This window comes from Passer montanus, unplaced genomic scaffold, assembly GCF_014805655.1.
Source record: "Passer montanus isolate IOZ18808 unplaced genomic scaffold, ASM1480565v1 scaffold23, whole genome shotgun sequence".
NCBI lineage: Eukaryota > Metazoa > Chordata > Aves > Passeriformes > Passeridae > Passer > Passer montanus.
Window position 1 is genome coordinate 9,051,165 of NW_024366926.1, and position 26,333 is coordinate 9,077,497.

The following is a 26,333-nucleotide window of genomic DNA, read 5'->3' on the forward strand; positions in this document are numbered from 1 at the left end:
GGTCAGTCTGCTGTGTATTAAAGATGTGATCAACCACAGGCAAGCCTTTGAGAATCCCTGTTGTAGCCAATTTTCTTCTTAGTTTTAAGGGCTTTTGATGCATGCCAGAGGAGAGCATCTGCTGCTGAATCAAAGGAATTGAAGCATATGACTCTCCTTCCATGGCCTGCCATTTCTTCTGTCTGCTGCATAGGACACAGAACCAAGTCTGCCTCCTGATGTCCCCACGTCTCCTTCAGGAAGGACGGTTCTCACTGCCAGCTGAGTGGAAACTCTCTGCTCAATTAACTATGACCCCAGCCCACTTTGCATTGCCCTGCAAACACTTGGCCTCTTTAAAAACAAGTTAAACACAATAATTTAATTAATAGATACAACCTGGCTGCACCTTTAAGGTCTCTCCATATGTTTTTTTACTGCTTTAGGCCCTACTGTCCTTTCCCAGTTCACATAAATATATACTGAAAACTAAGTGCAGCACTGTCAACTTTTAGCTACAGTGTCCACATACATGTACTGTGACACGACATTGCAGTAGAGCAGGTCTGCTTAAAAGCTTACACATACATGCCACTGAGCTTGTGAATTTGTGAACTCATATCATCAGTAACACAGTAATTGCAAGATGAGAAGAACTAAAATCAGTAGGTGCAGGCTGTTGCTGTCTTCTCCAGAGTGAATGCGAAGCACAAGCCAAGGGTTGTGCTCACGTGCTCCACCTCCTTGAACCACCAAGCCATTACTGGCTCTGAATATCTCACTCGCTGCAAAGTGCAAATAGCATGACCCCTATCTGCTACAGTCAGAATCTTATTTCTCAGGCCTTAGGCATGAAATTATAAGGTAACGTGACACGACTGAGACTGTAAACAGATGTTGTCTTGTGGGAGCTCTTGCTGCCTTCATTTACATGTTCAGTGCCGTTCTTACACCCAAGAGTGGCCCTGCTTCTGATGGGTTTTGGCTCATAACTTTCCTGAAGCGTGCTTGCCACAGCTCTGCCTGTTGGTAGAAACTACAACAGGAGAGATCACATCAGCTGCCTGAGGGGCTCAGCCAGCAGATCTGCAGGGCTACTGCACTGTCTCCCTGGCACCACTGCTGGCAATTATGTTCAGCCATCACCAGTGCACAGGTGGCCCCATCCTCTACCCTGCATATTTTCCTCGGCTAATAGTTCTCTGAAAGTACAACCTATACCCAAACATGCTTTTTAATAAGACTGAATCATATATCTTTGTTTTCCTCTCCTTCTTCTGTGCAGGATTTTCTGAAAACTGTCGGTGCACATCATAATCAGATTTTGCTTTGTTTTTTATTGCTTGGTGTTTTCTCTCCCTGAGTGGCACACATGGTCATCTCTAACAAGTCACCCTTCCAGCACACAAATATTTCATCGAAGTCTTCATAAACATCTGACAATTTTATTGTACCAGGGGTGAAAAACAGCTTTTCAAAAGCATACAAAAGCACTTCTGGTGTGAACACTCTCACAAGTCTCTTCTCTTGTATTTGCAATGCTTTTGCTTTCTGCAAGAGTCTTGAAAAACAAACAAACAAATGCAAATAAAAATGGGTTTTCTGGACGCAAGAGAAGAGAACCAGCGAGGTTTCATCAAAATAAAAATTAATGGAATACTTTCATGGTTTGTTCACCCATCTCTGGCTTTTCCCCAATGTTTCAATTGTCCTCTATTGTTTTTGCAACTTTAAACAGAAAATTCCTATCCTCAGCCTTTGACATCTTCTTTCCATTTGTGCTGAGAAATTCTCCCAAGATTTTTTACTGCAGAGTTTATTAGTGTGTGTACACTGAGTGGAGGCAGGGAGGAAAAAAATCTGAGGGAAAGTTGGATTTGTGGGGGTGGGGTGTGATTACGAGACAGATTTGTTTAAAGGAGGGCAAGGTTTCTTCTGTTTAAGGGTACAGACACAAAGCACAGAGTGAGTAAAATAACACTAGTTTTGTAGGCCACAGCATGGACTTGCTGCTTTTTTTCCCAGGGAGACTTCTGTGCTTTCGTTTATGAGATGGCAGAGATCAAGCCACGAGCTGCCGAACAAATGTGAAAGCATTTTGTGTAAGTTATATGAAACGTCTGAGGTCAGAGCATTTCTGAAATAACTTCACAGTGTTTTCACTGGAAACAGAGGCTCTTTTCTCAAAGTGTAATTATCTACTCCAGACTACTATACATTTTGAAGGAGAGTTTATAGCCTGTTTCACATAAGCAAGGCCTTGTAAATCTCAAACACATGCAAAATCTGCATTCATAATTAGGCAAAAAATACTACTGTTTTTAAAACAAGGTCTCCTACAGCAGACTGAAAGGCCTCCAGGCACCTGCCAGCTAAGAACAGAGCTGAAATCAGGGTCAAATCCAAAAACCAGCCATATTCAGGATTGCTCACAGGTGACCCCCTCCTGCCTTTTTTTTTTTTTTTTTTTTGTATCAAAATCCCATTTCCACATTCTGATGAAATTTTACATTATTATAAATATATGTACAGGAATAGAAAGGCAAGAGAACGCAATACTAGAAAACAGGAGACTGATCCTTGCAGTCTTCATCAAGCAACATTCCCTTATAATTAACTGAGTGTGATCAGCATGATTCTTTCCACACAGATGAAATTTTGTAATTCATTCCCTGAAAGATGCTAATTTTGAATTCCACCCTTGAGGTCATTGCCACCTATATAGTTTTGCAAAAGTTACATCCAGAGACCTCTTAAAAAGCCATTAGTTGACTCATATTGGTTTTACAAACATTCATAAGTACCAAAATTCTCTTACAGATATATTCTCTCCACATACCTATTGCTACCAATCTGCCTTTAGCCATAATACAGGAAGTTCTGCTGCAACTCACCCAAAAGGCTCCAAGAATTGATGGGACAGCAGAACTGAAAACAGTAAGGGATTCTTAGTACAGAGTACAAAGCGATGTTGAAGGTTCTGTAAAAAGCTCTGTAGTCAGTGGAGAGGAGTGCAGATTTTTCCTGACTGTTAAGATAGCCTATATGATGCCTCTGTAAAAAGGACCAGCCAGTCCCCAGCACCAGCTGGTGAGAACCAACCAACCAACAAAATCAGCTGGACTGTGACAGAACCAGGTCCCACTGGGATCATCCACACTCACAGCTCCTAAGGAACACGACACGCCAAACTTGACAGCTCCCATCAGAGCTACCACAGAAGACACAGGTGATAACAACCTTTCAGACACAGTCACTGCTTTCCTACATTCCCACTACAGCAGCCACAGGCTAAGGCAAGCTGGCAGCTGGAATGTAGTTAGCAAGGTTCAGCCTTCATGTTCATTTGGGATCGAGGGGTGTGCAGTGCAGTCATCCCTCCCAGCACCCACAGTGCGACTGGCAGCCTAAGGCAACAGCAGCCTTGCAGAAACCAACAGAAAAGTGAACCACTGACTCCAATGTCACCGAGACAAATCCAAAAAGGGAATCAATTTCCCAGCTTAGTTTAACCATGTTTTCACAACTAAACAGCATGCCATACATTGGCTAAGTTAATTCAATATTGCAGATTACTTTAAGGGTAAAAGGCAGCTTTAGCACATAACAACAAAATAATCAGATACAAAAGTTGAACTTTCTTTCTTTGAAACTTGACTCATGACTTCGATAAACTACAAGAATCTGACTGGAACAATAGTTCCCAGCCTGTCCTGTAATTGCTGCAAAATATTAGGATCAGATATGCTGAATCACAGGAGGTCACACAGAGCATTATGAAACACCGCTGTGTTTCATAACTATTCCAAAGTTCCTACACTCATTTCAGTCTTGTGTCCACCATGCAAACCCTGAACTACTGAGACACTGTGGTTTTGGCATCTGCTGAGCTTGGCCATGTTTTCAGCCAGTGTTTACATATGCTAGTTTACAAGGCCAACATTTCACCTTGCAACAATTTTACAAGTACTCGGAAAAATGAGAACTGTTCACTGAATCCGAACAGTTTCTACTGATGAAGTGCCTTCCTTTTTACATGTTTTATTCTCCTCCTGTAACATGACTGACTTATGGTGAAAACTTCAACCAACCACTTCTCAAAAGACTCTTAATAACATCTCATTTTCTTCCCTTATATTCTGAACTTTTTGTTAAAAATCCTAAAGGCAGAGAAAAAGAAACCTGAATTTTTGACACAATAAGGGTGACTGCCTTAAACAACATGATGTAAATGATTTAAGCTGAGAAACATAAAACTGATTTATATAGCAATCTAGATAAACAGCTCCATTAACATTCACAACAAGCAAATTATAAATGACTCCTGCTGTAAATTCATACAAATGCATTCAAAGTCAGTGATTTATAGCCATATATAAATCAGACAAGTTTATAAACTACAGGCAGGAGAACACAGTCCACCCAAAATGCATCAAGAAACCATTTAGACATTCATTTAGACATTCATTTCTCATGCAGTTCTCTAGCTGAGGTTGGTATAGGGTGCTTTTTTTTTGAAACTTAAAATGCTGCACACAAAAACCACCAGCTCACATTAGAAGCTGCAGAACTAATCCAGTACCCAGGAAAAAGCACAAGGCCCAGTGTCCCAAGCAAGAACCTGCTGAAGGGGACCTCCTCTTCCTTTCTCTTGATATTCTTTCTTTGATTAATCACTAAGACTGCCATCTTCTCCTCCCCCTTCCCTTCCTTCTACAGACAAATAAAAGGTTTTCCTTTGAAAGCCTACAAAACGACACAAACAGTCTTACAAAATTCTATGGTACACAGGATATGTGACTATGTACCCATTGCCTGAGCACGAAAAAACAAGGATCAGCTTTACTGTTTCCACAAATTAACTTAAGCAAACATTATGACTCAAATCTTTGAAGTTTCTTGTGAGTCAAGTAGCTGCTGTATGTGACAGTAAGCCAATTATATGGTGGCACAAAAAACTGGCATAGTCTTAAAGAAAAGAAAATGGCTTCTGGAAAAGTCAAAAGCCTTCTGACTTTCACTTACTGCCCAGTGCACTGTAATATGTGCATTTACTGAATCTCAGCCCTCATTGCCTTGTCCACAATGCACATTCCTGTTCTCCTACTTGTCAGATAAGCGGAAATTCACAATTAATGTTAGAGATTGTGAAAAATACAAAAAAAACCCCAAATGAACAAACAAACAAAAAAAAATTATTTAAAACCCCCAAACAACAACAAAAAAATCCACACCACAAAGAAAAGCAACAAACAAACAAACAAAAAAAAATTTAAAACCCCCAAACAACAACAAAAAAATCCACACCACAAAGGAAATGCCATTCTTGCAAACTGGTAAAACAGGACACAAAAGTACATATGAGAAAAGCTAATATTGCTGTACCTATCATATCATTAAAAAAACTACCAGAGCTTCTGATTTCAATAACAGGAAGGAAGGAAGATTGTGAGGAAGATACAAACACAATCTTTGTTACTTCAAAACCACAGAAACACACAAATTTTTGGCTGGCACTCAGAACTGCAGGAAGACATAATAAAAAACAACAGATTTGGGTCCTACAGAACCAAAATTCAGAAAACACACTGAACAGGAAGCTTTTTTTCTATTATAATTACTATTATATTTGCTATTTCCACTGCAGTCTCACGATTTTTTGGAGTTCAACCTATAATTTTTAACAATATTTTTAATTGCAACATAGTATCAGCTTTAGTGTTCAATATCTGGTTTATAAAATATCTCAAAAATGAAACACTTTTCATACAGACTGGTTGATACAGACTGGCTTCCTACTCTTTGACCCATCCTCCAGCAGATCCCTGTGTCATTAGATGTCCATCTGAGACCTGAAAAGCATCACATGCTATCTTAGAATCAGCAAAAAGTTTGGGTTGGATGGGTTTAAAGATCATTTAGCCCATCCCCCCTGCAATGAGCAGGAGCCACTTGAACTTGACCATTAAGTAAATACTTTTTATACTTCCTTTGGTAGATTTTTATCGATAGGCCAGTTCTCTCATTTATTCCTAAAAGCTTAGTAAGAAAAATGCTCCTTACTGGGAGTTAACAACTTGTTTTATTTTCAGAAACAGTAGTTCATATTCCAATGTTTCAGCTATTTTTACCCTAAAACTTGGATGGTGGATTTTGTAATTCAAACACCTCTGGTGTTTCCCTGATTTTTTACCAGCTTGGTAGATAATTCAGGTGAAATGACAGTGCGCTTTTTTTTTTTTTTTTTTTTTACTTAAAAGAACCTTTTAGTTGAGGGTGGCAGGCTGAACTTCAGATATTTTGAAGGAAACAGACAAAGGATGAAAGCAAGGGAAGGGAGGAGTTATTCACCCCTGCCACTTCACTCCCTACAGCAGAAGTACCTATGGTCATCGAAATACATCTTCCAAGCTCCCTACCCCTTTTGGATATTTCAACTTTGCTGTCTGCATTACTACTCTGTGATGGAATAGCATCCAATATGTACCAGACAGATCCTCCTTTGACCAGAAGCTGACTCTAGGAGATTTATGTACTTCATTAACAGATGCTGCACACGGTCCAGCTCTAGAAAAAAGTAGTAACTACAAAGAAACAGGTGATTGAAATTCCAAAAAAACCCCTCTGTTCATCTATTTGAAATAAGGGCTACTTTCAAAACCAGGTGGGTTTTTGAAGAATTTTGGCCCATACCTGCTATCATATCAAGGCAAATTTATAAAGTAATAAAGGCTGAACTTATGTAAACAAGCAAACCTGCACAGCTCACATCTGAACGAGGTTTTGAAGACATGTATTTCCTGTACTTTAACACTAAACCTATTTCCAGCAAGAGGATTTTAACACAGACTTTGAAATAGGGAAGGCCAATTCCATTCTTCCATTTATGTGGTGACTCCACACCAGTTTCAGCAGCTCTGAAACTGGTGTGGAGTCACCACAGTAAATGGTGAATGGTTTACTGAAACTCAGTAAACTCTGAGTTTCACCCAGTATTTCAAAGGCAGGGCATACTGTCTACACACTGTTTTTTCTTTTACAAATTTTGCTACTCAGTACAGGAGATATTTTCTCTTTCAGGGTAGTAGAATGTCAAAGAAAGATTTAGATATTCCTTTAGTGTTGCCTGGAAATGCCACTATAAAATGCGACTGTGAAAGATGTGTCTTAGATTACTTAAATCATGAATCATTAAAAGAAAATGCCGGTAAAATAGCAGTATTATAGTATATAAGTACTATATACTATAGTATTTATAGTAATATAAAGACACAGCCATGTAAAAAATAGCACCAGGGGTAGAAAGGCTTCTGAGACTTCCACAGATTATGAGCAATAGAATCACTTCAGAAAGTAGGTAACTTTTTAAACTTCAGGGTATGCTAATGCATGGGAAGAATCTATTTCAGCAAAATACTATACATTCCTCTGAGAATCTTGTTCTTCTTTCTCTCCTATTACCGCTTACAAGTTCTGTAGTCCCTTAAATTGTTCCTGTGCATGGGCTCCATCAGTACCTAAAAAAGCCTTTTCACAAGAACTGTCTGACAAATGTAATGATAAAAGCTACACTGCACAAACCCACCCGAAGTGACCTGCAAGTATTAAGTTATCACAAATGTTTCTGAACTATTCCAGGTACAAGTCATTGCTAAAAGAGGCAAAGCTTGACACTCTAAGTCATAACTCTAATCTTGATGGGGATGTGTCAACCCTTAGTCAATGTCAAATAGTGTACAGAAAGAAAAGCACCAAAAAAGCATATGAAATAATATTTATGTTACAATAAGATAAACAAATATCAGAACAAGAACCAAATCTTTCATTTACCATCACCAATTCCCTCATCTGCAAAGGGGAAAACTACAATTATGTATTTCATAGAGCTATTTTGAGAACTGTTCAGATTTGGAGAGGTTTGAGATGGAACACCAGATAAATGCAGATGAATTTTTATATCAACTCCGAACATACACATATTTTTATATGCAGACATATGTAAAAGTGAGATGACTGAATATATTCTTGTAACCTATAAGGCTGGAAACATCTTTATACAGGAAGCAATTTAAGACAACATAAAATTTATTAAAAACAAAACTGTTTTCTCCTGAAGACTAAGAGTATGGACTACAAAATTCAGAACATCTTCAGGGGAAATTAAACACATATGTATATTTATACTTAAATGGATATTCACTGTTTTTGGCAAATGATCACTAGCAGACACACTGGGCAATATAGCTGGATTGTATTTCTGAAAATACGTGATTCTCTTACATGTTTCTCAGCAGCTCACAGCTCTTGAATATTACTGATGGATCTCAGTAAAAAACTATATTAGGAAATCCTACAGTGTTGTAGGGACAGACAAAGCATTTTTGAAACTGGCAGTCTGGATCAAAGCCCACAAACAGAATGAACAATTCCATGGTATGCTCAATAGCAACATTCCTGGCAATACACGAAATACTCCAATGAAAGTGACTGCTGCATTTTCTGCCTTTTTCTTCCTTCTTGAAACTTGACCCATACTTACAAGGAAAGAGTAACATATCAGCACAGCTCTTATTGCCAGCAACAATTCAATATAAAAAAACCCTAAAGCATTTCTACTAACCCAGCAATTTGCTTCAAGTAAAATTTCACTTCACAGGAGTGAACTTGAAAAAGGGAAATATAAATTTTGAAGGTTTCCTCTACCAGCCTGAAATCCAAATCTCCCAGGTCTGCTCAAGTTTACAGGATTTTCAAGCATCCAGCACAAAGCATCACCAGCCCCTGAAATGATAATGGCTTTCAAAGGAGCTCTGATATTTTGAAAACCTTGTAGAAGACTAATGTCTTAGACATCACAGCATTATCTTCAAGTCACAATAAACTTGATGAAATACACATTTTTATAACTCCTAATTTTTTTTTTTTATTAAAGCTAGTGAAACTACTGGGATCTGCAACAAATTGAACTGGATTTCAAAGCTAAAATACAGCATGAAGATCACTAAAAACAATAAGCCAGCATGAGTTTAATATAAAATTAAAAACATGTGCAGCAGGATAGTAAAATCCTATATAATATTCCTGAACACAGTTCAATACGTTGCTTTGACATAATCCCTAATAGAACACAGAACACACAAGTGTATTTCTGCCATATGTAGAATAAGAGGAAGAAAATACGAAGGTCATTTGATAAAGAAATCATTTAGGAATACAAAAAGTATTTCAGAGTCCTTAATTATATTTTGACAACCCTTTGTAATGTCATAATGTAACCACAACACTAAGTTTGCAATTGCTTTTTTGTACTCATGTTAAGCTAAGCAGAGGTTTATCAAATTAAGGCTTGAAAGTAATTTTTGTTTCACAGTTTCTCACTTTCTGTTAGAAGATCTACTATGCCCTGGTGACAGCTGGAACTTCTAGATGAATAGATGGAATGCTAATGTGTGATTCCCTATCACATTTATACTGGCATATGTAATCAGTGAATCAGATCTTCATGTTTATTTTATGAAAACAAACCCAATTCTTTAAAAAAATTAATGATTCCACCATAAAGAAAAGTTGGTAACATCCTACAAATAGAAAGCTCTCATGCATATTTTCTTTATAGTTTCAAATATTAGTTTTATGCATTGTCTAATTTTAGGGACTGTTTTTTCACACTAACAGTATCATAAATTTTTGCTATGTGAACTATGAAATGAGGAGATCAGCTTCTAAAAGTTTTGCATCAATCTGTTTTCTAAGCCCATCTTCTAAGCTTTCTTTATCTTTTGCATACAGCTACTTCCAAAGGAGATCTGCTGATTCAGTAAAAGAAGCCACCTTCATAGGAGCAGAATTTATTTTACAAGCACATCCAGAGCTGATAATTATGCTGCATTCTTTCCACAGAATTCTATACAATGAATATTCTTGTTTTTCTGTCTGTAGAAAACCAAAACCTAGACTGAATTGGTAATTGTCAAATCAACAGAATTCAAGTCTGATACTTTCTGAATCAAGCAAGAAAATAAGAAATAAATTATCTGTTCCAGGAAATGCTGTGGAACATCTGAACATCTTGCTATTTCAGCACCAGATAGTTACTGAGATTTTAACTCAAAAGCTTGCCTACCAGAGTAGGTAAAAGAACACAGTAGCACAGTTGGGGTAGGAGTCTGGCCTTCTCTTGGTGTCAGATCCTGATGAGTACAGCTCTGAAAAGTCTAATTATCTCTAACTTAGTTCACTTAGCAGGGTACTGCAGGGAGATCATCAATCTACCATTAGAGGCTCCTTTGCAATTCCTGACAAAAGGGTGGGAAAAGACAAGTCAAAATTATGTTAAAGCAGAGCATAGTATCAAATTTTAAAATATTTTTTTTTGTTGCTGCTTGGAACTTTTACTCTCCTCTGCCTTTTTAAATTATGTGTGATGGTCGCTTAGGCTTGGTACAACAGACAGTTCAGAACAATTTTTCCCTAAATCTCCAATTCTGTGCTCTCTTCTTTACAAAGAAAAGAATCCTCTTACTTGCACTAATACTGTCTGCTTAGCCAAGAAAACCATTTAATATTCACAGCTCTTCTGGTTTACACATGTGCCTAATTCTACCAGGGAAAACTGAAGTGTTTTATATTTGAAAGTGCTCATTGCTGTTGTCAATGCCTTTTAACAAAATTAACTTCTATTTTATTACATATGAAGCTGAGAAAGCACCACGCTTAAAAACAATTAAATGCACAATCTCCTTCTGAGAAGACACATTTCTGGCTTCTTTTGTGTCATAAACACTTATGTATACAGTAAATGAAGTTTTAAGCATGATTTCTCCTCTTAACATTCTCTGATGTGGTTCCTTTTAGCAACTAACATAAAATGAAAAGCCATGAAAATGGCATTTGTTTCTTCTTGTTCACAAATCATTATGGGCTGTTTCCTAAAAAGGTCTCACAATTTCAATGGTGTTCACAAATGCTTATTACCATTTAAGAAAGGAGAATGGCAACTAAACTCAAGCTCTGCCTGCTTAAATACATATGAAACAGTAAAAGCTTGGTTATTTATGTGATGCCCTCAGATTAATTTCTGATCTCATAATTTACAGTAAATCGTTACTAGCAGCAAAGGTATCAAGGATTTATCTTCATTATTTGTACACAGAAAGTAAGACAAAACATTTACAAGTCTGCTACCTAATGTTAATTGTTGAAGTTTGACAGTAAAATCTGACCTGCAACTTCTAAGTCAAAAACAGATCAGCATTTGTATAATCAGACTGAGTCATACAATTCTTCAGCTGGATCAGAAGTTTAAAAAGGAGCAGAGGGTATGAGTTTCTAGAGAAATATCCCATAATATCATTCTCAACACTGAGAACAGCTGATGGCCAGGGTACAACCACTGGGATTCTCCCAGGAACAGTAACTTTACTGCACTGTGTATCTGAAAGTGAACTATTGCTTCAGTCTTTGGCTGATTTTTGTCCTTCATAAGTGTATTTCTTTCCTCTTTCCCCCACTCTCCATGCAAGTAAAGAGTCTTGAGGCATTCACGAGAGGAAACTGCTAGAAAAAAAGGAATGTGGAGTTCACACCTCAATTTATGGTGATCAGAACAAAATAAACATGTCCAACTCTAACAACACTCTAACACTGCAGCAGTGATCATTAGGACATTATGTACCTTGCCCATAGTTTAAAAAGCCATAAAAACACATACACAATCACTTGATGTTATCAACTGCCCCACTACTGAATGGCATGGACTGGGAGCAATATTTAACAGGTTGTGGAATGCAGATGGCTATTCAAAACTACCAAAACTGAAAGCGAAGCTCAACAGGAATTAAAATACATTTTGTTTATACATCCCCCTTTCCCATCCTTCCTACAGTCAGATACTCTTTTCTAAGATCTAGGAGTCTCCCTACCATCACAGTGTTCTCTAGGAAGTGATAAATATCTTCCCTAGACTGCTACCTTCCAAACCCACTCAAACTAGGGCCTGTGGCCTCCTGTGTTTCTCTGTCCTGTGACAAAAACCAGAAAACTAAAAGTTAAAATGGTTCCCACCAGCACTGTTGACAGCACAAGCCAGTAATAGCCAGTTTAACCATGAATCAGAATCTCTGTCATCAGAAATTAAAAATACTCCAGCCACATACTGTGATGCTTGATGGTGAAAAAAAGGCACACATACATTTGTCACCACAATTGCTATGGAAACCTTTATCACGCACCAGGCACTGGGAAATTTCAGGCTGTTACAGCCTCACGTCCATGGACGTGTCACACAAAGGAAAACAGGAATCTCATGAAAACAAATATCAATCATTAACATTTTGTCCATTTCTAATGCAGATTTGGACAGCTGCCAAAGAGAAAGGAGAAGCATCTGTGAGGCTGCTGTATGTCAAAGTCCCACACAGAGAGTGCTCATGTATGCTGACATGAGAGACAAAGCATGTTGTGCTAGAGATGGGCCAGGGAGAGGATACTGCCCCAAAGAAGGGAACAGCTGGCTGGCTGAGACCAAATCAAGCAAAACAACACCATACCCCACACTTACAGTCTTTAATAGTTTTAGTTCAGCAAGATTTTTTAAAAGGATTGTTTTGTCTTCCTTCACCATGATATTAAAAGCATGGCTTCTAGTATTTACATGAACCTTACCTCTAAACAACAAAAAAAGGTTAAAATAGCCAGCCTTCTCTCTTTACCCAGATAGTACATTTCCTATGGAATTAACATTGGATTAGAAGCTAAACTTCGTTCTCCGACAAGCAAGAATACTTCCATTATTTGAAAAAGAGAAAGTATGGGCAGAATTTGGTTGTATAGATTTACTGGGAAAAGAGCCCTTTCTGGTTCAAGCTAATCTAAATACATATTTATATTCCAGATAAGAAAATGCAGATATTGTTTTGGGTCACTCAAGAGTCAGAATTTAATTTCAGCAAAAATATTAAAGATTTTATTACTTGCCCTTCTGCAGAAGAACACAGCTTACATGGTATTTAAAGCGGCTTTTTTTTTAACAGAAATCCAAAATCATAAGAGACTTTATTTTTTTAAAGCTTAGGCTAGAAATTATTTAGTTTTTTATTGTGATCTTTACTTTTCAGAGATGTAACAAAACCATAAGCTTTTTCTGGAAGAAAAAAATTTTTAAAAAGCTGCCTGTAAGTTGTAATAAAACTTGCTGTTACTTAAAATGGGAAAATTTGAAGCAAAATTATCTTTTGAAAAATTATCTTTATCTTGAAGAAAATAAGCAGTAAAAAAAAAAAATGGTAAGAGGATGTGCCCAGTAATTAGGTGTGTGTTAGGTGAATACAGTGTGTACTTTGTACCACAGTGAAAAAGAATAGGAGTTAATAAAATAGTGAGGACAGAAATTATTAGAATTTATCCCTGACCTTAACATAGACTTGCATGGCTAGGACACCAGAAACTTCCTAAGTGCTTCTCCAATCAGCATAAGAATTTTTTTCTTTGAAGCCAGGATAACCAAAGTAATCAGTATTTTAAATTTTGAATTTCTCATGGATGCAGTTAAGACCAAGGAAAATGCTGACAATAATAATAGGCTGGAATTTCTGCATTACTTATGACATGCCAAGGGGTTTTGATTTATTTCACCTAGTTATCTGGATCTGAGTTTCAGTTTAAAGGGATAAACTTCTGAATGTACAGCCTGCCTGTAGCTGCCCAAGACAGGTAGATGTCAACACTGGCTAGAAAGCAATTCAGCAGAAGGGTTATCTGATTCAGTAGCTGCCTACAGTCAGAATCTGGAATGAGGAGGCACGAATGTGCACAGCTAGTGTCATGTGAGAGATTCCCTAGGTGTCCAAGACAGCTGCCTGTGACTGACAGCTACAACCACAGCCCAACACAGACTCCAGCCCGTGCACATAAAACAGCCAGTGGCTGAGGCCGGAGACGCTGGATCAATTCAACAGCAACAAATGCCTGAATGCACACAATGGGACAGAGCCCAAGGAGTTTGCCATGAGCTGAACACCTTTCTAGGTGCACTGAGTATTGGCTTAACCTTCACTGACTGCCAGGAGTGCTCACACACCTGGTAGGTCAACACCTACACAACGCAAGCTTCTGGGTTTAGGCTTTTTAATGTAAAGCTGAACACGACTCTGTTTCATGTCCTTATGTCTTCCCACCAGTGCTCCCAAAAGAATTATTCCTGGACTCAATCAGCCAGTCAAAATGACTGAGTACACACATATCCTCCTGACACAATAAGAGCACCTTGAGCTGAAAAGGAGGAAAAGGCATTATTAAGGAAAATGGTACATGTTGATGAGGACAATGGTGATGACCCAGAGGTGAGCATTTCCACTGGGAGGAATTACTGAAGTTAACATGTAAGAATTCTCTCTCAAAACAATATGGGGATCATTTTTAGAGGGCTTTTTCTTTGGTTCGCACCTCACTTCTCTTACACTCATGATGAGATTTCTCTACCTTTCTGCCCTTGAAACACCACTGAATGCTGCCATCTCCATGGTGGTTCCTTGCCTACAGCTATCCCGGGGCATTTCATGTAGAGATATGAGCTCCAAAGACTGAGCAGCTGTTTAGGAGCATTAGGCAAGAGACACTGTCTAAGCAACTGAAATGTGGGAAGTGGGGGTCCAAACCCAGAAGGAAAGGACACGGGTGGCAGCACAAGTCAACATCAACTAGAGGGCAGCCCACAGGCTCAAGAATCAGCCTCAGGTCCTCAACAGAGCTTGTTCAGAGCTACAGTGCCACACAGAATTACAATCTCTCTCTTCACCAACCCCCGGCAGCACAGAGGCTGAAGATGCTTCTCTGTGCAGTCCATACATCAAGAGCCTGTTGTGAAACATACATGCCATGGTCAGCAGTCATCTCCAGTACCATATGGATTTCTTACACAGTTCTGTTAAATGAAGCCTGGCACTGCAAGGATACTGTGCATTCAGGCCAAGTGCTTTGAGGGTTTGTAAATCAATCAGTCTTTGAACAGAAAATGATGTTTAGAAACTAAAAAATCTAAAATAAATGCTTGCAGCTCATAATGAAAATCTTAACTTTAAAAAATTGCCAGTCAATATGATGGTAAAACTCTAATATTCAATAATGATTCTGAAATGTAAAAGGCCCTCATAGAAATCCTGGTTTGGGCAAGTAAATTTTGCTAAGACAGTTCCACAGAGCAATGCTTATTTCCCACAAAGCATATGGAGCATACAAAAAGCCCAAGTTTCTCAACTGATTTCACTAACTAAGTATGACATTGGTATTGGCTTAGTAATTTATTTGTTTTTCGTATTTCCTTGCTCTTCCATATTTTTATAGCACTCAAATAATTCACATTTCAATTTTGCTATATGTAATGTTTCCTTTCTGCTGGTGTATTTCTTCCTTAGAACTGAAGTTAGATCCCTAGATTTCCACATCTTCAATTACAGCTCACAAGACAAAGTTCTACTATTCTTAAATAAAGCAGAACTAATTCAAAGCAGTGTATCTAATTAATCAAAACAGCTAACAGTGCAATATTTAAAATAACTGAGGTTCTGCCTGGATTATAGCAACATTATTAGCATGTGATTAATAAGCAGTTGAAGTATTACATTTGCTACACATTTGTTAAGTTATTTCATCTTGCTTTAAAGTTTGGTGGCAAAGTTTCAAGCCATAGTTAGGAGATTTGCTCTATTCAGTATTATGTTGTTAACCCCACCATCTGGTCAGACAGCTGAGGGAACTTAACCATATGTGGGGGGCATATTTCTCTCTTGGGAAATATTTTTCTTAGAGAATTATGCAATGGTAATCAGTTTCTATCTTACTACAGGAGGATAAAAAAATATACTAAAATACTTTTATAGACAACCTGAGCTCAGTGGCCCCTCTATTTAACTGTTAATTATGTAAGAAAATAAGATGGCACTTACTTGAGGACCAGGCTGACCCTGAAAAAAAACAAGAAAACAAAAGGTTATGGAAAGTTATGAGAAGGATGAACTCCTTAAATAGTACAAAATAGTTACAGTGATCTCTAATAAGGAGCTAACAAAATATACACTGCACTGACATCAGATTTTGGATTCTTAGGTTGATATTGAATTTGAGTGTTTTAATTCAAACTGATGAACTTTCTTGCAACTAACTGATTCTAGAAATAAATTACAATAACATATCAAAACTGCATTTGAGAAACTTCTTATTTTAGATATCATTAACAATTTGGAAATTATAGGAGGACTTAACTGATAGTTCTCAAGTGAGAAAGAAGCCAGAGGTGCTGAGCTGATTCAGAGCAGGTATTATGAGTTTTTCTCTTTCATTTCTTCATTATGGCTCACCTCCATACTTCAGGGAAATGCTAATTATTTACTACTACTGCTTATTGAATGAACAAAGTCTCAAAACTGGAGGAACACACTGCTGGACAAACAGTAGTCTTTTTGACATTGCTACAGTCACCAGCATTTTAAGCAAGTATAAACCACTATTTAAACCAGCAATTGTGGAAGGTCTGAGATGAACTTTTGTCAGTCAATCCAAGAAGACAGCTGATACATTTCCTCTCTCTTATTTATCAACACCCCCTTTAGATCACCCCTGGACAAGTGGAGAGGCACCCTTTGCACACTGAGGAACTGTATTTCTTTTTGCTGCAAGCCCTTACAGAGTAGAATTCCTATCCCTAATTTCCCTAGACCAGAAAAGCCAATGAAAGCCATGAATTATTTTAGTGCCCTTAACAGAAACTACTTGCATGAAGCAGAACTATTTTAGCAAACAGTACAGTAGCTGTGACTATAAACAACATGACCCAGACAATCAGCTCACACTGTAAGACAGAGAAAAATAATTACATATTTCTCCTTAGAGAGAATTCCTTTAAATGCCTAGGGCTATCTTAGCTTCTGGTGTTTTATGACAATTAAAATAATACTTCAGCTAAACTGAAAATATGTTTCCTTTTGTTGACAGAAACTGAGCACGGAGACTTCTTTGAAATCTTATAAAACCACTTCAGCTGGAAGGTACTTCTACAGAGAGCTGAAACTTTTCTGTCTGAACATCAGAAAAAACTTTTTTACTGTTAACCAAGCATGGGACCATGGGAGATCATGGAGTTTCCATTTTTGAAGACATTCAAAAACCATCTAGACATGATCCTGGGCAAACTGCTTGAGATAGCTCTACTTGAGCAGAGAGGTTACACCAGATGACCTCCAGAGCTCCCTTCCACTTCAACCATCCTGTGATTCTCGGCAGTTTTAGATAGGGTGGGAGGCAGAAGCATTTCAACTGGGAACAATTATCAACAAGACAAGCAAATGAAGAAATGCTTTTTGTAGTGACTAATAAAACTTGTGCCAATTAAAAACCACAAGAAAATGGTATTTAAATTCACAAAAAGCTTTTAAAATATTTTAAAATATATGGCATTGTGTTACAGAAGAATAATAGTAAAATACAAAATTATTGTGGCTATCTAATCTTTACACTGAATGCAGCATAAAGTATTTCTTGTTGGGGATGCTGCAGTTTTCTATTCATTCATTAGAACAAAACTGCATCATAGAGAATATAAAAACCCCAAACTTAGTGGCTGAGGTTGGCAGTTCAAATATTAGCTAAAACTTTCTCAGTTGGTGAGCTTGATGAAGTTACACATCATGCCGGGTTAATGAATATGATTGAGACTCCTGAGCACTCATATATTACCTCCATCTTCCCCTCACAGCAGGTTTTAAGCTATTTTATGTTATGCCTGATCTTAAAATCATCAGGAATTGCTTATAGATGCAGTACTGGGCAGCTGGTACAATAAAATTGTATCAATTATCTAAACGGAGGTCTGTGCCTGCTAACTTTATACATAAAATTTAGAACACATTTGCTCACAAAAATATCTAAAGCTGCAATAGATTTTGACCAAATCATTAAAGGCTGTCTCCAACATATGTGTGTATATCTATATAAAGCCAAAACTTAAATGACGGTCTGAAATTACCAAAATCTTATAAAAAAGAGTTGATTTAAAGCTGTAGAAAGCAAATAAACTGAATATATGCATATATATTTTAACAATGAGATATGAAAATTTACTTTTTTTCCTTCATCTAAGACACAGAGGCCGCTAAGGGTCCACATGGTATATGCTATATGTATGATACAAGAGACATACACACATAACACAAACATATCCTGAACTGAATATGAGGTGAGGGTTGCAATCACGCCCCCACAAAAGTGTTTTATACTCTCAACAGCATCACTGCTTTGCCTTTCTGGTACTGAGCATTTATAATTACTCTTCTTTCCTGTCTCCAATACAGAAAAAGCTGGAAAATGAATTTTTATAGGACAGTTTCTTCAAGTAGACGGAAAACTCTATGAGATATTAGGGCATATAATCACTGCATTACTCTTAGTTTATATATGCTGCCAATATTACAATTATCTTGCATTTAGCCATAAATGCAGATGCTGAACACAATAGTACTCAAAAGCAAGATGATTTTAACCCCTTGGCTATTAGCTCCTTCAGCATGGAAGGAAATTTGCATTAGTGAAAGTATTATTTTCTGGTTTTTACAATGGTTTCTAATACTTCCGTCTTATCTACTCCTTGCCCGACTATCCATTGCAGTTACAATAGAATTTTCCCTCCTCAAAAGTGATCCAGTAAGTAACACTACCCAGAGGGTGCAGCAAGCACTGAGTTATGAACTCATCAGCTGTTCTTACAAAGGTATGGGTAGAAAAGCATCACAACACTGACATTTTTAATTGGAAAGGGTTATTGTCACACAACAGCAATTCAGTTAGGGGCTGTTAATGCTGCCTTCTCTTGTTTTTGCATGTCAGGAAGAAAGCTCCTTAAGTTACTTTGGTGTTCATTAAAAAACTCTCTAATATGAATTCAATCTGATATCATAACTCATTGGAGCAAGCTCAATCTCAATTTATCTGCTTGCCTTCCCAAAATGGCCTCAGGACTGCTGAAATCAGTCTGGTTCACTGCTGCATAAATCACTCCCAGTTCATGTTACTTGTGGATTGAAATGTTTTTGCTGTCTTTCTCTAAATTTTAGATAACAAACAGGGAGAAAATACTGTGCAAGACTGAAAAGTCAGCATTACTCTGATTTTTGTTTAATGAATATCTCTTTATTCAAATCTGTTACATACTCTGAAATTGATTAATTGATTCTAGCTACCAACTAATTGCTGTGTTTGCAGGCATTTAGGGATCAGTCCCACCACCACTGACTGATTAGGTGCATTTTGGTGGCTGGTGCTTTGAACACCAGATTATTGTTCATATACTTGATTACCCCAACTAAATGCTGCTTTTTATATTATTACTACAATGGGTATAGCTGCATAATATCTCATGGTTTCAGTAAAATCTCCAGAACAATTTTCCCTTCTATATTCCTATTTACTGGCTTAATACACTATTTTGAGACAAACAGAGGGATTTGGCAACCTATTCTAATTGCCATGATGGAAGGTCTTCTACTGTTGTCAGTTAATCCCTTCCTAGAAATTGAAACCAATATTAGCTGCTGATATATAAATGATATTAAAACAAAAATCAAAAAATCCATGGTGTAACTAAAGTCAACAGACAAGTTATCAATCCCATAAAAGAGATTAAAGAACAGCTTATTGACTGCATGGTGTAACCTTAAAGACAAGTTACTTAAAAGTAGAAAGAAATCTCAAAGAGCAAAGAAAGAGGAGAAAATGAAAGCTGACACTGCAAGTAAACAAGTTGAGCTTGCAAAGGAAATGGAGCTTGTAGTAAGTAAAAGGATAGAAAAGAAAATAGGTATCCAGGGTATCAGTGAAAAGGGGTGCCCTGGGAAGGGAGAAAAGAAAGGGAGCAAAAGGAACAGCAAGAGAAAGTGCCAAAACTGGATTTTCACACCTTTTTGCCATGGTGTTAATCTTTAAAGAGCTGGGAACATAAACTTCCAGGCTCATACATCTAAACAAAGAGCTGTACAAATATACACTTAAGTACAAATGTGTTAACAAATGCACTGTATAAAATTAAATGTTATTTCTAACTTAATTCCAGCAGCATATCCCTAATGAATACCTGGAATATCAAACAAATGCATTTATTATGGTACATGAGGCTGTTCAGATTTAATCAGCCAACACAATCCAGGCACAGAAATTAAAACACAAAAATTAAGAATTTGTGAAAGAAGGAAGAGTCACAGAAATGTAGTCAGCGGTGATATCTTGCTGTTTGAAAGGCACCACCAAAGTACCCTTGAACAGAGCAGCCAAGGAGGAACATCTGCCTTCCAATCTAATTCAGCCAGAAAATGAGAAGTGAAGAGGAAGAGCAGGGCTGACCTCCATTTCCTTGCATAGGCACAAAAGACTGAAGTGCCTTTTCAGCAACTTGTTAAAAATCCATGCTACTGGATTGCTACTGCTATGCTAAGTTATGCTGAAGGAAGCCAGTATTTGACTAACACATATTTCAGCATAAGTAATTTTAGAAAGCAAAGAGGGGAATATGTGAAAGACCTAAATTATACTGCTTTTGAACAAATCACCTACCAGCTTTCCATCCATACCAATCGGACCCTGGGATAATCAAAAGTCAAAACAAAATGGAACAGTTAAATCAGAGTAACACTGAAGATGAGGGGGAAAAACAGACTTGGGGAATACTGTGGACTTTAGAAGATGAGTAACTGTGTCAGCAGCTAAATGCAATACATTTTGAGAATGAAGGCACAGAAAAGAAACAACAAAAGAAGCAGACCTAAGACAGAATTAATAAAAACAGCATGGTGGGAAGTTGCCAGGCAATAGCTGATGTTTAACAAAAGACAGGTTCAACATACAATGAAGGAATTGTTAGTCTGGCAAATCACAGTGGTCCAACATAACATATGAAATAATGCATCTTGCTTTACTATTTTATTTCTGTTATTTCTTTAAATAACAGAAAACAGCTACTTACTTAGCCCATTTATGTACATGGTTGCAACATAAATTCTCATAACTAATCTGTATTTAAATTAACATTATAGAAACTATTGTAAATAAGAAACTTTAGCTCACACCATCCACAGGGATACTAAAGATTTCCACATACACTTTCTCTGAGAAGTCCGGTATCTTACCCACTTTCTCGTTTTTCCTTTGGGAAACACGGTATTTTCCTCACTAGTACTTCACAAGTTACTTATTTTCTTAAGAGTCCAGAAGCTGTTTGCAGTTATATGAATGCAAATTATGCAAAGGATTTAAAGTGGATGTATACTGCTGTAATGAGTAATTGGTCTTGTATCAACTGCCTGTTTAGGTGATCAGAGGAGAAAGAAGAGGGCTAAAGAAAGTTGGATTAATTTTAAATGTGATGTTTATTTGCCATGTCTTCTGACCATGGGCAGTCAGGTTAACTTTCAGTGGCAATGGAATAAGAGCAGGCAGAGTTTTTTCTGCCCTTAAATGAATGTTTTAAGCTGGAATTGTGAGCTCTCAGGTATTTGCCCTATGCAAAGTGGGACACTTTATGTCTGCTGAAGAGAAGCTTTCTCTTAAATGCATCCAGACTTTCCCCCTGGAGCTTCACAGGCACCTCTCTCCAGTCTGCCCCTCCTAAGCACAGAGTCCCTAGGGCTGACTGCTCACACTGCTAGATTTGGATCACTGCTGCTGAGGAGAGAGCACATAACATATTGCTGGCTTTATGTTGATCTATTTTATCCTTGCTGCATTTAGCCCCCTTCCTAAGCACTACTTTGGATTGTGAGCTAACAATCAGTGTAAAAGTTTAGGCTAAATCAGGTCTGCAGGGGTTCTGGTGACTACTTCATAGAGGAGTGCATATTCATACCTTCTGCACTGCGACTAATAAATAATAACATGTACTACATATAGGTAGACATATAGTGAGCTAGTTCAACCAGCTATCAAGAAAACTATAAGCACTATGAAACACTGCTGCCATATCATCCCGTGAGTTCCCTAAGTATCTGTCTTCTCTCACCCTAGATCCTGGACCATGCCAAAAATTCCAGACATACTTAACATGAACCGGGGCATCAGCTGGATGCACACATGGTCAAACTCATTATTTTTGGTACAGTATTGGCTTTGTGAGAAGCCCGTGCACTAACCTACTTGTCAGACCCAATAACAAGTTACTGGGTCTGGGAAGCCCTGTGGGAATAAAATGCCTTACCTCACTTTCCTGCCAGCCCTCACTGTGGTTTCCTGTCACATCATGAATGGGTGACATGCTGAGAGTGCAAAACAGGTCATCAGCATCCTGGTTGTCTGCATGGCCACTACCTCATTTATGTGCTGACATCCTACGGAAGTTTGTACTGCTGGGATGACCTACTCTATCTTTCAGGTGTCATCTCTGAGTCCTTCCCTGGTAGCAAGGAAGAAGAAAGCAACACTATCCAGTGGATTAAAATGGTAGAGCTTTTATTATTATGTTTCTTCCGTGCCTCTTGATTCCACACACGCAGCACACACATAACACTTATTAATTTTTTCATAATTATTAAGCAAATTTCTAAATACAGTTCCATACACCCCCAAAATTAAGGCATTTCCAAGTTATTAATTATCCCAGATTTTTTCTAGCACTGGGTACTACCGGATATTTACCTAGTAATATTTACACACACAGTCTGCTGCAGGTACAGAAACAAAGTCTGAGCTAAACTCTGGCTATGAATAACTTTACTTCTCAAAAACAAGCTAGAGATATTACCTGTTAAAACATTCAACAGAGAGAGTATTCATGGTAATCATATAAAGTTTCTCTCAGGGCTTTGTGGGACAGCAGATAAGTTTAACTGTTAGGTCCATTGGAAGCTTAGCCCAAAAGACTTAATTATTATGAATGAATGCAGAAAATAATTATCCAAGTATTTGTAGAAGGAAGATTAGGGGGTTAAACTGGCTTACAGAGACCATTCAACAGCTCTTGCACCTGTATTAGCGCTTGTATTGTCAATATAAGCACTGGTTTTAGGGAATGTTTCTTTATAATAGGAAAAAAACCTCAAACTATTTGTGCTCCTTTACAATGACAGGTGTTTTAAAACTACTATTGGATTTTTGCCTGCTCTGTATCCCTGCTACATAGCTCCTGTACTTGAAATAAAGGACTATACGTAGTATCTCAAAGAGTCTCTGAAAAAAGATTCAGAAATTCCCAGCAGACTGCAGAGAAGCATCTGCTTCTCTACAGGAATGGAAAATAATAGGAATTTCTCCCATGACTCCATTTTTACCAGGGCTATTTGGTCTGACATCTCAAAATGTCTTCTGGGATTTGCTTTGTAGAATACAGGAAGAAATCAAAACTGTCTTGAGACACAATGCCTTCCAGAAGAAAAAAATACTGTGAAACAGAATACCGTTCCTTCATTATAAAAATACTGACTCTAACAGCCAAATACAACAATTTCCTTCTTTCCTCAATTACTTCTTTCTAGTGTTAGAAAGAGAGAGAGAGTACTTTTTAAAAACCAGAAAAGAATAGAAACTCTACAAAAAAAAATACAGGCTGGATGACAAAGATGAGCTGAGTCCATGATGTTGCTTCAGGATGCACTAAGAAAAATCCTATATATGACAATATTTATTGAAATTCATTACAAGATTGCACTGGAATTCCAAGTAATTTTCTTGATATAAGGAATATTTAATTTTTCATTAATTTTTAAAGAAAGAATTCAAACCAAAGTCCATCTTTGACTTAAACATTAATGTCTTCAGAGTCATGCTATGTAGATCAAACCACTTTCTATAACATAACTGCCACTACTGATTAGCAAGTAATTTTTGTCAAGATGCACCAAATACATGGTCTTCCCTAACACAATCTCGTAGTGCAGTTTAGAAAACTAGACAAGACAATGAATCATGAAGAACTGGATGGGTAGGTTTAAACAACACATGTACACTAAATACTTTTTCCCTTAGTGTAGACAGCACAGATGGTATTAAAAGTGTTTCTTCTGGACTGTGCATTTTCCCTCTAAGTTTCCACTACCACTTTTAATGGATGCTATGGCTGGATGCTGCAGGTTTTGCTAGAACAGAGTTAAATTTCTTTGCAGCAGTTCATGTGGGGCTGCATTTCTGCTGAAAACGGTATTGATAATAATATAGAGATGTGTCAGTGAGTGCTGAGCAGTGCTTATGCAGCATCAAAGCCTTTTCAGCCTCTCAGCCCACCCCAAGAGAGAGGGGACTGGGGGTGCACAAGACTTGGGAGGGGGCACATCTGGAACAGGTGATCCCAACTGATCCAACAGATATTCCATACCACAGTGCATCATGCTCAGCATATAAAGCTGGAGGTAGAAAAAGGAAGGAAGCTTACATTCAAAGTGATGCCTTTGTCTTCCCAGATAACCACTAGGTGTGACAGGGTCCCGCTCTCCCGAAGATGGCAGAATGCCTGCCTGCCCATGGGAAGCAGTGAGTTAATTCCTTGTTTTGCTTGGCTTGTGTGCACACCTCTTGCTTTAACTATTAAACTTTCCTTGCCTCAACCTACAGGCTTTCTCAATTTTAGTCTTCCAAATCTCTCCCCCATCCCACCAGGGGAGTTTGAGTGAGCATCTGTGTGGGTGCTGAGTTGCCAGCTGGGTTTAAACCATGACACTATTTACTTACACTATTACATGCACTTCACCCACCACCCCCCACCCCCAGAATCCTCCAAAGTTGTTTGTACGGTAGATTTCTTTTTTTCCAAGTAGTACCCAGCTATTTACCTAGCACTTAACCACATGTGTAGAAACCCTATTATGGACAGGGACAACACATGAGAGATAAGAGAGTATGAGTGGCATTTCAGGCTGGTTTTGCACCAAGTAGCTTCCACTCCTCAAGAATACTGAAAATAGGATGTCTCTCAAGGAAAAATAAGTTCAGTGCTTCACAAAATCAGCTGTTTTCCATTTAAGCAACATATTTTTTTCTTTTTTTGTTACTCTGCAGGTAAATATTTTAAGGATTTTAGGGTTTTTTGTTAGAAAGTGAATATGTAAGCAAGGGCATCAGAAACCTTTGGAGAGTTTCTGTCAAATATACGACAAATGTTATTACTCAAGGCACATTTAATATGATAATAATTTCTTCAGAAATTTCTCACTGAAAAGGTAAGAAAAGATATCATATGTTGAAATTTACTGTGTGATAAAGGAATCCTCCAAGCAAAGAAAAAAAGAAGGTATGGATTACCTTCTTACTCTTAACTTCTCCACTCATACTTCAGTGATCTTTTTCAATGAAGAAGTATTTATCAGAACACTGAGTTGTGAGCCAGCACAAATAATAAACAGAAAATAGATATAATTTTTATAAGCTAAAAAACCACACCCTATACAAAGGTGTTTTTTCATTTGATCTTTTGTTTGTTTTGATTTGTTTTTTTTCAGAAATCAGAAACTCTTATCCTGACAAAATTATGTGACTGATTTTTTTTACATTTATAAACTATCTAGTATAAATGCAATTGTTAGATTGTTACTTGCAGGTGCCTGAAAATCTCTCATGTTAATATACACACAATTGGAGATTCAGGAGGAAGCGCACATCAGCTTCACAGCAGTTTTATGAGCTGCATGCCAGTTACTATGCCAGACTTAGCTTAAAAATACCTATGTGGAGGAGAAAAAAAAAAAAAGAACATTTGTCTCAAGCTGCAGGTTTGCACATCATCCCGACTATGCTCTGGTGAGGTGAAAGATGACACACTGTCTTTTCAAGACACCTATTTCAGTTTTAGATTGCTAGAAGTCAAAAAAACCACCACTGTCAGGATTTGTCAACATGATACTATTAAAATGATTAATTTCTTTCTTTCTTTAAATGATGCATTTCTTTTTTTCTCTGTTTAATTATAGGTTTACGAAGGATGACTATATTAAATTTAATATAGTATTCCTAGGAAGGATATAAAATTCCTAGCAAGTCTGATGAAATTCCTTTTCAGTGAAATTTTGCTTTAGAGCTGTGCAAACAATAAGCACAGGTAAGATCATCAACAAGTTAAATCTCTTCTATTGATGAAAGATTATTGCTTCTTTTTCAATGACTGAAATTTATTTCTGTTAAGATCAGTGGGACACAACAGCCCAGGTACAGAAGTCACTTGCTCCATGTGTGGGAAAAGAAAAGTGCACTAAATCAACCTGCAACAAGTTTCTCTTCCCAGCAGTCAGGATATTACTGAAAAAAAACTCCAACCACACAAAAAAAAATCCAGATTGCTTGGGCATGAGAAATACTTACTGTAAAAAGAACAGACTAGAGGAGTACAAGAAAGATGAGCT

General features: G+C 37.5%; 1 protein-coding gene across 1 annotated transcript in view; it reads right to left on the reverse strand.

Moving 5' to 3' along the window:
• COL25A1 (collagen type XXV alpha 1 chain) overlaps window positions 1–26,333 on the reverse strand; it is a 297,986-nt gene that overhangs the window by 103,566 nt on the left and 168,087 nt on the right. Inside the window, exon 5 of the mRNA XM_039710662.1 lies at window positions 15,921–15,938. Within this exon, the coding sequence (XP_039566596.1) occupies window positions 15,921–15,938 (18 nt within the window). The remainder of the gene's footprint in view (window positions 1–15,920; window positions 15,939–26,333) is intronic.